Source organism: Epargyreus clarus, unplaced genomic scaffold, assembly GCF_041222505.1.
Source record: "Epargyreus clarus isolate Ecla_fem2 unplaced genomic scaffold, WU_Ecla_fem_2.2 ptg000010l, whole genome shotgun sequence".
NCBI classification, from domain to species: Eukaryota; Metazoa; Arthropoda; class Insecta; order Lepidoptera; family Hesperiidae; genus Epargyreus; species Epargyreus clarus.
In genome coordinates, this window is record NW_027332218.1 from 10,568,095 (window position 1) to 10,585,486 (window position 17,392).

General features: G+C 40.4%; 2 protein-coding genes across 3 annotated transcripts in view; both read left to right on the plus strand.

Moving 5' to 3' along the window:
* Positions 1-17,392, plus strand: part of cv-c (RhoGTPase activating protein) — a 337,210-nt gene that overhangs the window by 300,807 nt on the left and 19,011 nt on the right. For both annotated transcript variants that reach the window (XM_073077440.1, XM_073077442.1), the window contains exons 4-5: positions 11,805-11,918; positions 13,151-13,293. In XM_073077440.1, the coding sequence (XP_072933541.1) occupies positions 11,805-11,918; positions 13,151-13,293 (257 nt within the window). The remainder of the gene's footprint in view (positions 1-11,804; positions 11,919-13,150; positions 13,294-17,392) is intronic.
* LOC140745600 (uncharacterized) lies at positions 4,853-8,074 on the plus strand. The gene has a single exon (XM_073077538.1). The coding sequence runs from the start codon at positions 4,925-4,927 to the stop codon at positions 8,072-8,074; it is 3,150 nt and encodes a 1,049-aa protein (XP_072933639.1). The 5' UTR covers positions 4,853-4,924.

Sequence of the window (17,392 nt, forward strand, 5' to 3'; positions counted from 1 at the left end):
TGATTGACACTATTTATAGAGATAATTTATACAGAGTATTTCTAACTGTTCTAACTATTCTCAATTAAATTTTAAACCTCTTTAAGTAAACAACAAATTTTCGAAAACACAACCCATCACTAGCTACTAACAATGTTGTTTGACAGACACCGACTCGTGGGCGATGGATAGCGTTCAAAACGTGCTTGACATTCTTCGAATGGTTCTCATGCTGCATAACTTGGACTTGCGTAACGAGCTCGGCTATTTGAAAATCGCGTAAAGTGTTCGAAATAAGATCCTTTACATTAAGAAAGTTAATTTAGGTAAAATAATGTATTTGAAATGAAAAAGGAATATGTCAAAACACTTTCATGGTTACATAGAGGATTTTGTAAAATGTCAATTGGGCTACAAATAAAACTCGTATATATTTTGTGTTAGGTATACTACAAAATTTAAGTAACAAATTAATAGTCCTCTCAAATAAAGTTGTTGCTGCTGTACATGGACATCTATAGTGGGCTTCAAATAGGATTTTACTCCTTATGGTCGCCAATAGATGTGTTGCTCCTTTGTAGATTAAAGCGAATACCTCGTAAAAATTCTGTAACATATACCTTAAATTCAGATCACACTATTACAATACCGCAAAAAGGAAAAGTACGTAAGACGGGAAAAGACAAAAGGCACGGCAAAAGGCAAAAGAAGAAAAAACACGAAAGTTTCACCTATACTTTCACAGGACTAATTTATTCGCTGATGATACCCTCATTCAAGTTCTTCAGTAGCCCTCAGAAAATTCCTCCTCTAATCAACCCGTCCCGGCTGGCCCCGGCCAGACATTTGCATAATTTTGACCACTGCGAATTTCTTGCTAAAATTGAACAGCGGAGTATGTAAATAGTTAATTTACTTCTTCTACTCGTATGTTAATTTTAGACGTTAACTTCTCAAATAGCTATTTCTGTGTGATAAACTTTGTCATAACACTCATTCTGATTCTGCGAAAAATGGAGGCGTTGCCGCCTTGTTACCACCAGAAATTATTTAGTTGATATGTTATAAGCCTTATCCAGTCCATAAGTTCTTTTTTAACTGAAGAAACCGGTAAAGTATTTATGAATGAACAAATTTGTCTGAATATCATTGGTTTATAGTACTTTCGACTACGAATTAACTGTTAAATATTATAGACCCATTTAGGGACCTACATTATAAGTACAGGAATCATTATCTGCTCGTATTTGCCAACTAGTATTTTTAATAAAAACAAAAATCCGACTCCTTAAAAATATAGTGTGAACCCCCACAATTAAGACGACTATTACGACACCTCATATGTTAAAATCCATCAGCCACTTGTGCTGGACGGCATGCCAAAAGAACATACATACATATTAAGAACATACATAATTACGCTCGAAAAACTTTACCCTACATTACCCTCCGCGGTCGGATAAAGCGTCCATCGAAAGCGCAATCCCCCTCAACCTATATCTAAAGATTATCTTAATAACTTACAAAACGTCTTCTGATAATTCATCCGGTGATTTATTAACAGATATAAAACAGTTTATAATCTAAGCTCGCCGAAGCTTTTAGCGTTATCAAAGCTTTGTTAAGGCTCACCGTAAACCCGGGAGCCGTTATCGTTGGTGTTTAGACAAAATTGTAATAAACTAAGGCTTTCTGTAACGTTGACGTAACGGGAGGCTATTGTTTTCACTTTGAAAATAACAAATATGGTAGTCTAATGCATTTGAAACATATAAAACTGATGATTTCTACACTCATAAGCCTAGAATTGGGTAACGTAACATTTTCTTTATAAGATTGAAGTAACTAACGAGCATACAGTCCATCTTTTTTGTATAATATAGGAGCAGCAGACGAGCATGCAGTCCACCTGATGGTAAGTGGCTACTGCCGCCTATCATCTGTAATCAACCTCAAGATTAGATACGAGTAATCCTACCTGAGGTCGGCCTGTACATGTGCATATACTCCTGAGGACTAATATGTCTCCGTTACCACACCACTTACCACCACGGAAAAGTATATCTACTTTATCACATCTGATTGCATATGGTTACTACCGCCCATGAACAACTCCATATAAATCAGTGATATGTGAGTGCACAAGAAGCCGATAACAGATTCGTTGCCTTTCCTAAGAAAAAAATATGTTCGCCTTATGTATAAATCAGCAGGCATTTACCACTTTCAACCGAAACGCTATATGTATTTAACGCTCGAAATAGGTGTAGAACTGGTACCACCCCGATCAAACTCTACTGGTTTAACCCATGTAACTGTTATAAAAATCTGCTTCACTAAATTCCTTTAATTTCTATAGATATGTAGGCTATAAGCAAAATGGCAGCAAATACGCCAGGACACTTATTCTCATTCATGATTCCAATTGCATTGCCACCAGCGTAGCCAAAGGCCAACGACCTCATGAACAGGATTTAAACTGAAAATAAAAATACTAATTTTGCAATTACTGCCATCTTCAAATTATTTCGAGATTACGCAAATTCATTTGCCCGGTACATTCGGCGAGGAAACGGTTATTTAATCAAGTTATTAAAACATAATAAAATTTAATGAACAGGTTTTTTGATCGTGTTTTAATAGTTTTATGTGTAAATGTCGTTTCCGTAAAAATATTACTGTCGGCGACTGACTTACGAAATTGTATGAATAATTGTAATTAACTTGTGTTTTATGTCTGTCTGAATATGTTTTATAAGTTAAATAGGAAAATTATATTACGTAAGTTTTAAGTTTAGGATAAGACACGGTAGATGGCGCTATCGGTCACATTTATTGTATTTTATTCGAGTTTTTAGGTATTTTTATGAAAATTGTATTATAGGCTATGTTTTTGAGATTTATACATGTTTTATGTTTTTAAAGTTTATGTTATCTCCTAGAATATGTTTCTAGCTTCATATTGATGTAAGAATAGTAAGAATCTATTATGATAATTTTTAGATAATTAGGAATATTGACATGTAAAATCACGTAAGATGTACATTTTTGGAATATTTTCACGAATAACTTTGTAACTAATTTAGGTATGGAAATGTAACTTATGTAGTTAGATAGGGCTAATTATAAGGATTCCAACGATGTACGATACATATGTGTAAAATTTGGGAAATTAATAAAGAATGAGTGAAAACTAGGTCAGCCAAAGTGAAAATGACACGAAAATGGGCCTAAAAAAGCGCGGCTCTCTTTACGGTATTGCTCTGGGGTAGCTCAGAAAACCAGTTTTCCGGCCTTAGCATGGTCTCAGCAGAGAAGAATACGAAGAATACTCCTGAAGAAGAAGAAGACTCCTGAAGAAGAAGAAGACTCCTGAAGAAGAAGAAGACTCCTGGAGAAGAAGAAGAAGACTCCTGGGGAAGAAGAAGGAAAATCTGAAGACGGAAGCATTCCTGCGCAAGAAGAGGAAGTAGGGGTTAGGTCGGGATAGGGAAGAGGCTTTGGCTGGCCTACACTCTTGTTTCTATTGCACGTCAATTATTGTTTCTATTGCACGTCACCCCTTCCCCGCACCTACCCTCTCTACGGCACGGGACAGGCGCAACTCCCCGACGCGACGACTACCACTACGAGCGGGCTTCCGGCGCCGGACGGAAGAAGGCCGTCCGTACAACATCACGCCCGCACCCCTATACGGTCGCAGGTTAGGTGGCGGCGTGGCATACCACCACACCGCCGAACACACAGCGCCCCGCGACAACAGCTGGTCCTTCGAGCCGGATCATCGTGCTAGTCGTCATATCGTCGGGTTACTGACGCCGCCATGTTAATCACACGGAGCCAGAGGGGAACCTCGCCGCCGAACCAGTCAACTGCGCCCCGCGCCATGGAAAGCGCGCAGGGGACAACTGACTCTTCGGGGACATCGGGCACCGTAACTGAGGGTACGCTTACAACATATGAGTCTAGAGTCACTTCAGGCACCTTGGCAACTGTTCCAGCTGTTCCAGGTGTTCCAGCTGCTCCAACTGCTGCAACAGCTGGAACCCGCAAAACGCGGTCGGTGAAGTCGACGAAACGTCGGGAGATGGAAGCCAAGCTGGAATTGGCGCGCCGACAGCTGGAAGAAGCAAAGGCAGCTGCAGAACTCGCCAAGGCGCAGTGGGAGCTGGTCCAGGTGGAGAATGAAGAGTCCGAGGTCGAGGATGAAGACTGGTCGCATAACGCGAACATCCACACATGGGTGCAGTCGACGGTGGAGAGGATGTCCGGGGCGGGGCATCAGGGGGAGGTGTCCGGGGAGGGGCACCGACTGGGGGCGTCCGGGGAGGGGCGAGCCAGTCAACCTCCAGTCACTATCGTCAAGCCTCAAGACCAAGCGGAACCTTCAAGTAACGGGACCAAGGAATTGGCTGAGGCCATCATGAAGGCCATTAGTGTTGCTCCGAGGAATGCATCGCAACCTAACTACGTACATGAATTACCCGACTTCGATGGAAGAAGCGAAGAGTGGATCGCCTTCAGGACGGTATATGAGGACACCGCACCGCTGTTTACGGATGCACAGAATATGGCGCGGCTGCGGCGGTCAATTAAGGGCACGGCAAGGGAGGCTATCAAGAGCCTATTATATTCAGAGTGCCCTCCTGAAGAAGTCATAGAAGCTCTTCGTCGAAGGTTTGGAAGACCAGAAGCCCTGATCCTGATGGAACTGGAAAAGGTAAAGAATCTTCCTAGGATCAACGAAAATGCGCGCGACATCTGCGTGTTCGCCAGTCGAGTGAACAACACCGTCGCGACAATACGGGGGCTAAGAAGACCGCAGTATCTACACTCACCGGAAATGGTAAGGATTATCGTGAACAAGATGCCGGCGGTATTGCAGTATCGGTGGTACGACTTCGCCGCCGACGCAGAAGATCAAGATCCAGACCTGGTGCATTTAATGAAGTTCCTCAACAGGGAAGCGGACCGGTGTGGACCATACGCGACGCAGGAGACTACGCAGCAGCCGCGCCAGCCTCCCAGACGTCAATTCACGAACACCACGTCCGAACAAATAGAAGAAAAGAAGAGCTGTCCACATTGCCAGTACGAGCATCACCTCTTCGAATGTCGCAAATTTCTACAGCTGCCAATGAAGGAACGGTGGGACGTCGCTACCAAGTCGAAGATGTGTTTCAAGTGTCTTCAAGGACGACATCGGAAGGAAACATGTCGGCGTCCACCGTGCAAGACATGTAAGCGGTGGCATCACTTCGTGCTTCATGAACAACGATGGGATCACCCGAAGCCCGAAGAGAAGAAAGAAATTGCGAATAACGTCATGCTCCCGGTGAATACTGCAAGGACAGCGAAGGCATATTTGAAGATGGTTCCTGTTGAGCTATATGGACCGAAGGGAGCTGCCCGGATCCTGGCGTTACTGGATGAGGGGTCAACTGTCACGCTTCTCGACTCTGCGGTTGCAAGACAAATCGGCCTCAAAGGACCCGTGGAAGCACTCACCTTGGAGACCGTAGGTGGAAAGACCATCTCCAAGCAAGATTCAATGAAGGTCAACGTCAGATTGAAGGGAATGCACCAGACCAAGAAGAGAACCATCACTGGGGCCCGTACGATAGATGACATCAACCTGACGCCTCAGAGGTTGGAAATAAGAAGGATCGAAGAATGCGCTCATCTCAAGCCAATGTCGAAACAATTGTATTATGAAGAAGAGTCACCCAAGTTATTAATCGGACAAGATAATTGGGAGCTCATCGTGTCCAGAGCCACACGCAAGGGGAAAAGAGGTCAACCCGTAGCATCATTGACCTACCTAGGGTGGGTGCTACACGGGTCCGATGGAGCAGCATCAAGACCTGTGAACTTCGTAACCTGCGCGCACGTGTCTTCTAAAGAAGAGGATTTAGAAAAGGTCATCAAGGAACATTTCGCCGTGGAATCGTTGGGGATCCAGCCACGTCGACCGACCACAGACATAGAAGAAAGGGCTCTGGCAATTTTGGAAGAAACGACAAAGAGATTGGACAATGGGCGCTTCGAGACCGGCTTGCTTTGGAAAAACAAGGAAGGGAAAATGCCCGGCAATTACAAGCAAGCGGAAAACCGGTTAAGGAACATCGAAAAGAAACTGGATGGGGATCCGGCACTGAAGCAGGATTATGAAAGTCGGGTAAAGAATCTCAATAGTAACGACGCAACGAGGGACGTGCCCAAGGACTTCGGGAGCGGACACAGATGGTTCAATGGACCTTCATTCCTGGCACAAGAGGAGGAAGATTGGCCGAAACCACGTACTTTTAAGGCGGAGCCCACGGGAGAAGAGAAGGAGAGGTCAACTGTGGGGGCAACGAAGCCCGTTGATCGGCATCCAACTCCGAACCCAGTCAAGTTCTCAAGTTGGACTCGACTAGTGAGAGCGACCGCAAGGGTACTACAGTTCGTCGACCTGTGCCGAAAGAAGAAACACGCTGTGAACGTGTCCCGCAAGTCTGAGCGTCAAGATCCTACCTGGCAAAGAAATAAGAAGAAAGCCAAGGTAGCAATGAAGCCCGTGAACAAGAACACCCAAGAAAGAAGATTCATTCCCCTCGCACCCGACCAAATAAAAGAAGCCGAAAAGATCCTATTACGAAGAAGCCAAGAAGAGAGCTTTCAAGATGAAGTACGCTGCGTCAAGAAGATGAAGCCATTCGAGAAGAATAGCAGGCTTAAGAAATTGGATGTCGTCATGGAAGATGGATTACTACGACTCCGAGGAAGAATCGACGCGGCAAGACACACTCGGCAAGATAAGAAACCTGTGGTGTTAGACAGCAAGCACCACATCACCAGACTGCTCATCGCGTACTACCATGAAGAATTTAACCATGGTAACCACGCGACGGTGATCAACGAGTTGAGGCAGCGCTACTGGATCCTGGGACTACGGTCTGCGGTGAGGGCGACGGTTCATCGGTGTCAGTGGTGCAAGGTGTACCGCGGCACGCCACGACTCCAGCCGATGGGGAATCTCCCGCTGGAACGGTTACGGCATGGGGAACCGCCGTTCACATGCACCGCCGTGGACTACTTCGGGCCCATGAGCATCACGGTGGGTCGGCGTCATGAGAAGAGGTGGGGCGCTCTGTTTACGTGCCTCACAACCAGAGCCGTCCACGTGGAACTGGCAGCATCTCTGTCAACGGACTCCATGATCCTGGCGCTACGAAGAATGGCAGCAAGAAGGGGGATGCCGAAGACGATCTTCAGCGACAACGGCACCAACTTCGTGGGGGCCAACAAGGAACTTCAAGAAGCCCTCGCCAGCCTCAACAAAGAAGACCTCATCACCACAGCCGAGCGGATGAGCGTCAGGTGGAGATTCATACCACCTGGGGCTCCGAACATGGGCGGGGCATGGGAGCGCCTGGTCCGTTCCATCAAAACGGCCTTGGCGGTCACCCTCAAGGAAAGGCATCCCAAGGAAGAAGTCCTGCACACTCTGCTATTGGAGGCGGAGCACCTGGTGAACTCAAGACCTCTCATCGAAGCCGACGAAGACAATGAAGAAGGTGCCCTCACTCCCAATCACTTTTTAATTGGGAGATCCTGCGGCACAAGATTGGGAACATTCACCGACGAAGACCTCACCAGCCGGCGCACATGGAGGACGGCGCAGCGACTAGCCGACCACTTCTGGAGCAGATGGGTGAAAGAGTATCTTCCAACTCTGATCCCGAGAAGAGTCGACGCGAGAGCTGCCACAAGGGACTTGCAGTGTGGAGACACGGTCCTGATAGTGGACTCCACGCTGCCACAAGGAGCCTGGCCGAGGGGTGAGGTGGTCCGAACCTTCCCTGGGCCCGACGGTCGCACCAGGGTATTGGAGGTGCGCACTACGGGGGGCGTGTTGAAACGTCCCAGCTCCAAGTTGGTGCTGCTGGTACCAGCACGGCGTGATGAAGAGCAAGCGGTCGACGACACAGGCGGTGGAGCATCGACCAGCGAGCCAGACTGCGGGGAGGCGGTCGTCACGTCGAGCCACGAGCATGGAGTCGCCGGGCCAGGAGTTGGTGCTACGCACGAGGGGGAGGATGTCGGCGACTGACTTACGAAATTGTATGAATAATTGTAATTAACTTGTGTTTTATGTCTGTCTGAATATGTTTTATAAGTTAAATAGGAAAATTATATTACGTAAGTTTTAAGTTTAGGATAAGACACGGTAGATGGCGCTATCGGTCACATTTATTGTATTTTATTCGAGTTTTTAGGTATTTTTATGAAAATTGTATTATAGGCTATGTTTTTGAGATTTATACATGTTTTATGTTTTTAAAGTTTATGTTATCTCCTAGAATATGTTTCTAGCTTCATATTGATGTAAGAATAGTAAGAATCTATTATGATAATTTTTAGATAATTAGGAATATTGACATGTAAAATCACGTAAGATGTACATTTTTGGAATATTTTCACGAATAACTTTGTAACTAATTTAGGTATGGAAATGTAACTTATGTAGTTAGATAGGGCTAATTATAAGGATTCCAACGATGTACGATACATATGTGTAAAATTTGGGAAATTAATAAAGAATGAGTGAAAACTAGGTCAGCCAAAGTGAAAATGACACGAAAATGGGCCTAAAAAAGCGCGGCTCTCTTTACGGTATTGCTCTGGGGTAGCTCAGAAAACCAGTTTTCCGGCCTTAGCATGGTCTCAGCAGAGAAGAATACGAAGAATACTCCTGAAGAAGAAGAAGACTCCTGAAGAAGAAGAAGACTCCTGAAGAAGAAGAAGACTCCTGGAGAAGAAGAAGAAGACTCCTGGGGAAGAAGAAGGAAAATCTGAAGACGGAAGCATTCCTGCGCAAGAAGAGGAAGTAGGGGTTAGGTCGGGATAGGGAAGAGGCTTTGGCTGGCCTACACTCTTGTTTCTATTGCACGTCAATTATTGTTTCTATTGCACGTCACCCCTTCCCCGCACCTACCCTCTCTACGGCACGGGACAGGCGCAACTCCCCGACGCGACGACTACCACTACGAGCGGGCTTCCGGCGCCGGACGGAAGAAGGCCGTCCGTACAACATCACGCCCGCACCCCTATACGGTCGCAGGTTAGGTGGCGGCGTGGCATACCACCACACCGCCGAACACACAGCGCCCCGCGACAACAATTACTGTTAATGTAAGGAACAGGTAGTCGCATTTTATCGCTATAAAAGTTATGATGTCCTTTCATAAGCTATATATTTAATTTAATAATGCATATTAAATATGTCCGCTAAATATTATTCGGAGAGAATTAGTTGAATTTATCAAATATACAGTAAAAATAAAAGCTTAGTAATGACTATGCAAATATTTTCTAAGTTTCTCTTAACATTTATGTCCGCGACTGTCCACAATAGTCGTAAGAACTAGATCACATACCTTTTTTTCCATGATTAAGGAAAATAATGACTTAAATGCATTTAATTGTATATTTAAATGCGTCTCACAACTTTTGTATCATCTATCTCTTAATACAAAACCAATATTTTTAATTTTCTCAGAAAATGTAAGTTCACTACTCCACCTAAGTCGTTAACGTTACATTTGTATATTGCTTGAAAAAAAAAACGTTTTGAAATGAAACTTTTCCATTTAAATGTACCTCACAATGTCATCTCACAGTACAATCACAGCATTTTCTCGAATCCCACTTTTCTGCACAAAGCCAACATTCTCCCAGAACATTTATGTCCACGACTGTCCGATAGTCGTATCGGTGGCGATACGATCGCGGGTTTCCGCGCGTCATTCCAACAAATTGGATTCAATGGGCCCCGTTCAAGTATTCAGCGTTTAAATGGCCGTTTCTTTGATTCGGACTCCGGTATCGCTAACAAGCCTGTCACAGATCGACTAGTCTTATTGATAGCGCTAGCTTTTTAATCAAGACTAATTCAATTAGTATTACCGGCCTTGGTTGTATCACTACCAGATTAATTCAATTTAGGCGTACAAGTTTATTTTATAGGCTGGTTAAACTGTCAGCGAATAACGCTAACTTTATCTTTTGATGAATCATCCATCAAAAGATAAAGTAGCTAGCTAATTTTGATAAACGTCAAACCTGATTGTTTTCATTGAATGATTGATTTGGTATTCATGAGATTGACAATGATTAAAGGTGGGAAAACTCTTTGTTTCGTTGTGACGTCACAACGATCATATGTTCCACCCGTTAGTAATAATCAATGTTAGCCAATTTTTGCATAATACAGTTTGAAATTAGATACTTTAGGTAAACAAAAACTGACAAATTTCGATCTTGGCTTAAAACCAAAAATTGGTTCTAAGAAATACGATAAAATACGAGAAGGCACAAATGTAGATTTATTTTACGTTTAAATGAGATGTTTTCTTTTACTTTCCATTGTAACAAACAAAAAGAATCAAGAACAAAAAGCCTGGGATCAGAAAATTACTACACACCAAAGTGTAGAAAGTAAATTTCAACTAGGCTACCACAACAAATATGTGTTACATGTTTCTGTGTGCGTGCGAAAGACGTTCCTTTAATTTCCAAAGTAATTAAAACTGGTATCTTAACTTTGCTTTTAAGATAAACGATATTTTGCGGAGAATATCATAACAAAGTAAACTCACAAATAGGGTTCCTCACAAAAGGCACAAACCTTGATGTCTGAGACGTTTCTTGCTTTTGCTTTATTTAGCTGCCAACGGGCGGGTTTTAATTAAGTCTTTTGTAAATTAACTATATAAGTTTGGAGGCGACTGTAAGGAGATAACGAGGTTTTATAAAGAGACTGACTTTCAATTATATTGCAACAAAATTTTGATTCGAAATTAATTTTGATTTGATTTAGGCAATGTTAAATGTATAGGGTAACCGACTTAAACATCGGATCTAAAGGAATATTCAAAATCGAATAGTGTATTTAAAAGTCGCGAGTTAAATTAAAAGAGCATAATTAAATGTAATTAAAAAAAGCCTCTTTTTGATCACTATCGATAATGGCCGCTTTCTTCGGATTTTGAATCCGTCATTGATTAAGCTTTAAATCGCTATTAAAACAAATTATTTTACGTATTCGAAATATTTTTGAAATCCAACAATTTTTTACACAATTTGGCAGTATCTACAAACGTATAAGTATATTCGAAATAAAATTAACCTTATCCGTTTCTATACTCCCTTAATTGACTTTCAAAGGGCAAGTTAGCGAGACTACACCTTTTGTCTTCAGAAACTGAATTCGTTAAGAATTCTATTTCTGGAAATATTATTAATAGAAATTCGTAGAAATTTCGTTTTCATAGACGTTTATATTTTGATTGTATCTTTTTTCTGTTGGTTTAATTTGAATTTGGATAACTTATCTGTGTTTTCTCGGAATCTATCCAAATAGCAATTGTTTCCAGGCTTAATGTTTACGCTCACGTTTATTAAGTGTAACTTAATTACTATTACGGTATTATTTGATGAGTTATCATTCTATCAAACAATTTGGAAATCTAGACCTTTTCAAAGCTAAGGAGATAAGCTAAACTCTAGAATAGTATTTGACTATTTGTAACTGAAAATGATCAGAAAATACCTTTTTTCACATTATTCTATCATGACAGCCTTTTTAGGCATAGTTTAAATCGATAAAAATCGATGATGAAAGACAATTCATTATACAATATTCATTTAGTATTATTAAGATGATAAACCAATGATAGCCAAGTAGGAACCGACAGTTCTACATGTCTAAAGTTCCGAAAAAAGTGTCGATATTTGCAGTTACCATTTTTAATTAACATAATAATATTGTGTTTTAACAGAACGACTCCGATGATGAACAGTGTGCGTTGAGCGACAAGTGGCAGTATGAACGGAAGTCCAGGCGGTGGTCCAGGGTCGTGGAGATCACGCCACAGGCACAAAGAAGGCTGCAGGTTTGTAGATCATGTTTATAGTGTAAACGTATAAAGAAAATATTCATACGTAAAAATGGAAAAAACTTGAGTGCAGTCATTGTGCTGGTCTGACACGAAAATGGTTCTGGATTCGATTCCCAGTAGCGATTAAATCTTTATGTGTTAAGTTTGTTTTGAATGGATGTGTCCTTGGTATCTTTATAGCTTACATTAAATCCTAATATAAAATAATCAGACCAAAATTCGGTATTTATTCATTCATTCACAAGCAATACGACCTTATTAGCATAATACATTTTTTCGTCAAGTTTAAGCTTATTTACTATTTTCAATATATTTCAGAGCCCTTAGAACTCAGGCCGTACATTTTTTCTGTCTTCAATTTATTATCAACGTAGTAGTATCAGACTGCGTGGCGTCGGTCACAAACAATTAAACCCATCATTCACATCAATTAAAATTCATTAAGATTATGCTCTTTAATCATCGGTTCTAGGAATGTACTACAGGAATTAATAAAGACGCTATATTATGGGTCAATAAAAACAGAATCGAAAATTGGGGCACATCTGTGGGGAATTGAATCTGAAACCCCCGTCCACTTGATGGCAAAGGGTCATCAGAGTCTGTAATACACTCTCTAAGTAGGATCGGATTTTTGCCTAAGGTCAGTCTTAGATGTGTTACTGTGACATTAGGTTAGAAAGCATCTCTCAAAGCAGAGCAAAGTATCGCTAACACTTCTAATAAAATAGACAAGGCACATTTTTAATTAGTAATATATTCCAGCAACGCTGTATACATGTCATTATAACAGTTGTATTCAATGTAAAATATCTACTTAGTGCATCTTAAAGCGGATTTGAAAATATATTTCTGTATTTTTCAATGTTAATTGACGATTTATGTAGAGTTCACCACACTTAAGTCCCAATTTTAAAACTTAGGCTAGGCTTGGTAATCAATTTAATTGTTGTGGTGTTTCGTATGTTTTATTATATTGGCTAAAACGCATACACATACACGTATACGGCGTATCACTATGGCACGTCGCGATATCGGATAACTTCGCGATATCGCGTCGTGAAAATCTACGATGTCTATCGTAAAATAACAGGACCTCGTGAAAATTGATGATGCAATCGTACCTTATTTTATCTCAATTTTCCTAGTGCTAGCAATAAATATATGAACTTTTTCATGCCCTCAGTAATTGTAACCACAAGTTCTAAAACTTTTTTTCTTAACAGGTGATAGCAGCCAGGGCGTTAGCTGAACGAGAAGCGAGAGAGGCGAGAGGAGAGGTGGAAGATGATGAGGACGAGACCCTGCCCACCATCAGGGTGGGGTTGGTCGACGCTGACGGCCATTACACTGACGTGGAACCGGACTTGTGAGTATTTAATATTGGAATTAGTCGATTTGTGTAAGTGATCACTGTCAATCTCCAATCTCAATGTCCATTACCAATCTCAAATAGAATTAGTTGAAATTCTACTCCAAGTCAGTCACAGATGCATTGATTTTCTTACTTGAGTACTAATTTTGACACGAATTCAATTCTTTTTTTTTCGATCGAAAATGACAACGACCACGTGGGAAGACACAAGATAGATTGATTTTTAATAACGGACGTTAATCTTTGAAAAATACTTAAACAATGTTGACACTGCTATTGTACGGCTGAAATAAGTGGACCAGATAAAATACGAACGGTTTTCCCACCTTAACTTTGAATTCAAGCAAATGTGATTAATTAAAACAAAACAAGGCTGTAAAATCTATAAATTGCACTTATGAACGCGCATGTATACGAAGCCTTAGATCACCAAAAACAAAACAACATAAGAACGTGTCTATAAAACCAATCTACGTAAGTTCACTTTCCACTTAAGAGCCGTATTGTGCTCAGTTAACTATATTGTTAGTTAAAAATCAATCAATCTGACATTAACAAACGGACAGACAATGGTCGCTAATGAGAAGCGTAATTGGCCCTTGATTGAGCGGAAGGTGGTTTTTGGCTTTCTTTTAATATCTACTAGTTTATATTGACCTCTTATGAATATGTTATAAATATTTCGTTACTTTTCTTTTCTGTTGATCTTTTTAAATATAGAAGTCAATCACAGATAAGATTATAACCCCGCGATGCTGCTCCGGAGAACTAAGTTGGAACCCATCTAACGTATGCATGTCTCCCTTACTATACCCAAAACCAGAACACAGCAGCTTTTCACAGTGCGTGTATAAGGCAGAAATAGGTGTGGCGACGGTGCCTGAGGAGTCGAACCACAAAGGGTTCTAACACCTTTAACAAAATATGTAATTTAGTTTTTATACCTATTTGTGTTAGAGTGTTGAGTATTCTGGTTAGGATGGTGTGATTTAAAACAGAATTATTTCTTTGTAATAAATCAAACATGATCCGAATGGAAAATCCATTAGATGGAAAATCCATTCGGACCGTAGAATGGATTTTCCATTTCTATTTGGACCAATAAAATAAACCTAATGTAGTAATATTAACATATGTAATGTTTTCAACACAACCAAAAAATCGCACAAACCGTACAATCATACCAATTTAATAGATTGTCTTTTTTTCTCATTTTTAATTAGAAACTTCCATAGACTAATCGATGTCATTTACAATAAATTAGTAACATACTTATACTCTATCAAACAGATTCACTTTTGAAGTCAGCCGCTAGCCACTAGGCCATTAGGGCACAGGTCTCACAAAACGGTCAGTCATTGTCAATTATTATCTAGAAACTTAATGGCCGTCAGCTGATACCATCGCTACTTGAGGGTATCTCCGAAGTGTTATAATTGTATACTGGGCGCCTGTCAAATTTAATGGACCCGCGGTAGTCTGTCTTATTTCAGAGTCTCGGCTTAGGCTCTGTTTACACTGTGGTTATTATTCTAACGATTTATTATCTTGTCTATGCGTTAATAGACTTTGTAATAATCTATTAAGACAACTACAAGATTTTTGCAAAATAACTCTTAATAATCAATATTTTACACAAAACGTCTGTTCTTTATGTTTGCATCGTCGTTAACCCAATACTCACTACGTCTCACTGCTGGGCACGGATCTCTTCTGAGAATCAGAAGGATTAGGTCATTATCCACCACGTTGGCCAAGTGCGTTTTGCTAGATAACTTTCTATGAGGAATTTTCTCCAATTTATTAAAATCTTAAATTTTCCACAATAAAAGGCAAAAACCATTCCTATTCCAATTTTTATTCCGATAACTTTTATAATAATTTTATTATGGCAACGGTGATAATATTTAACTGGCCTCTTTATAAATAAAGTTTTACAATTACAACGCAATAAAGCTAAAACGGATTGACTGACAAACAACACGCCGCTCTTAGGTCTAGGAATTAGAAATTTCGCTAGCTTATATAACAATATTCAAATGAGCACTGAAAGGACTTTTGAAAATCTTTGACTTTTAAATGTCAGTCAGTGAACGCGCCTTAACAATCATTTGATTGTAGTGATGTACCGAATGCATCTCTGTAACGAATGTCAAATCATTTTTATTAATTTGTAATGAATAGGTCACTGTGTTGCAACTATTGTTGGTCAGTAAACTTTAGAAAACTACCAGATGCTTTGTTTTGTAATTTAACCTTTATAGAATGATATATTTATTTAGAAACAAATAGACGCCGGAACTATAACAAAATTAAAAAAAAATATCCGAAGAAAACACGTTAATGGGGTTGCTTAGCGCAATAGATGCTTGTATCGATATCACATCACATTTTGGCGACCTGCCTTAGTGCACGGTATCCAAAATTGCGTCTTAGTGACTGCATGAATACTACATCGCGCTCAAATGTGTATTATAAGTTTAGTTATCGCTGCATTTAGTTTGCGAAAAGCAGCTAAATAGTCGATCGCTGATGCTAAAAATAGGATGTCTGATGGGGCCCTAACATAGAAATAGGCGTGACTATGTTTCCTCCACAGTCAAAAATGTTATACATATTGATATCAGTCTAAGAAAAGCAATTTTAAGAGTTGTTGTGTTCCGCTTTGAAGGGGTGTGGTAAGGGAGACATACTTATCCGAGGCATTCCAACCTGAGGTAGAAGTCTAATCTCTTCTGGGTATCATTACAGATGCCCATATACGGCAGTAGTCACTTACTGGATTGGACATCAAATGGACAGCATGTTTATTTGTTACTTCTCCATTATATAAAAAGTCACTCACATTTACACAAAACATTGCCTCGTGTCTTAAGTCCAAATACGGAACTCGTGATGGACCTCGCGTTCAGCGGCATCTACAAAGCCCGTAATTACATTAACCAACTATTTGTTCTACTTACTATTTGGGCACTTAGCCCTTCACCTATCACGTTTCCATTTCCGATTGCCAAACCCAAGGGAATAATGATAGGCTGTTACTGTTAGGGTATGGTGGCAGTGTTAGCGAGGATCGATGAGAGGAGATACGAGTCCATGTTAGTTTAAAATAAGAAAGAGTTTTGTATCCTTCCTAAATAATTTAATCGAATTTGGGAAGTTGAAATACGGATTATGAAAATTAAATGCTGTCTAAAAATCTAAAGTAAACGTTTATAATTTTATTCGACTTATAAAATAACATATCAGGTTTTTTCTTAATTCAGTTGGCATTAAATACCTTACTATTTCTTAACTCCCTAAAAGCCTTTTTATGTCCCATTGCTGGGTATAGGTACCTCCTCCCCTGCAAAGGAAGATACCTGTAACATACTTCACCACGTTACTTCAATATTCCAATGATGTGCAGATTAATGGCTTACCCAAGGATGGCATTGGATGTTTTTAAATCGCCCATATGGCCTCCGGCGATACTTAGCGACTGCTATCTAATAACAACCGGAACTGACGGCTTAAAATATCCCTAATTTAAATTGGTAATTTAATTAACTGAATTATCAGATCAAACCTGAAATAAGAGCTTCAGGTTTGATCTGATTATTCAAGGAAAAATGAAACTTGGCAGGGGCACATCCGTGCCCCCAGATTTATTGGATTATTGTCAAATATTAAACTCAGATTATTAATTACTTTGAAATGCTTAGTATTATTTCTTTCTTAGTGATATATGTCTCCCTTGATTATCCAAAGTTTTATGTCCAGAAATCGGTCATAAAAAGTTTTACAACCTCCGTTACTGAAGCACTACCTTTACCTATTGCGTCAGCTCAATAACCCGAACGAAGGGCTCGTTTTTGAAGCAGAAAGCACTTAATGCACTAATAATTAATTATTATTGTTAATAGCCAAATTGACGAGTTAATGGCCTAGCGACAAGGCAGTGGTAAAAAAAGTTTATTCACACGTATTTATCAAGATAACGTTTAAGGCTGTTTAATTAATTAACGGAAACTACTAATGAGCTTACAAAGCTTTCGAAACGGTTCAAGTCGTGTGTGGTCGATTTATGGTTTTGTAGTACGAGGAATGTAAC

Bases quoted from the DNA above. Each gene is read 5' to 3' on its own strand.
- LOC140745600 (XM_073077538.1), top strand. From the start codon at position 4,925: ATGAAGTTCCTCAACAGGGAAGCGGACCGGTGTGGACCATACGCGACG.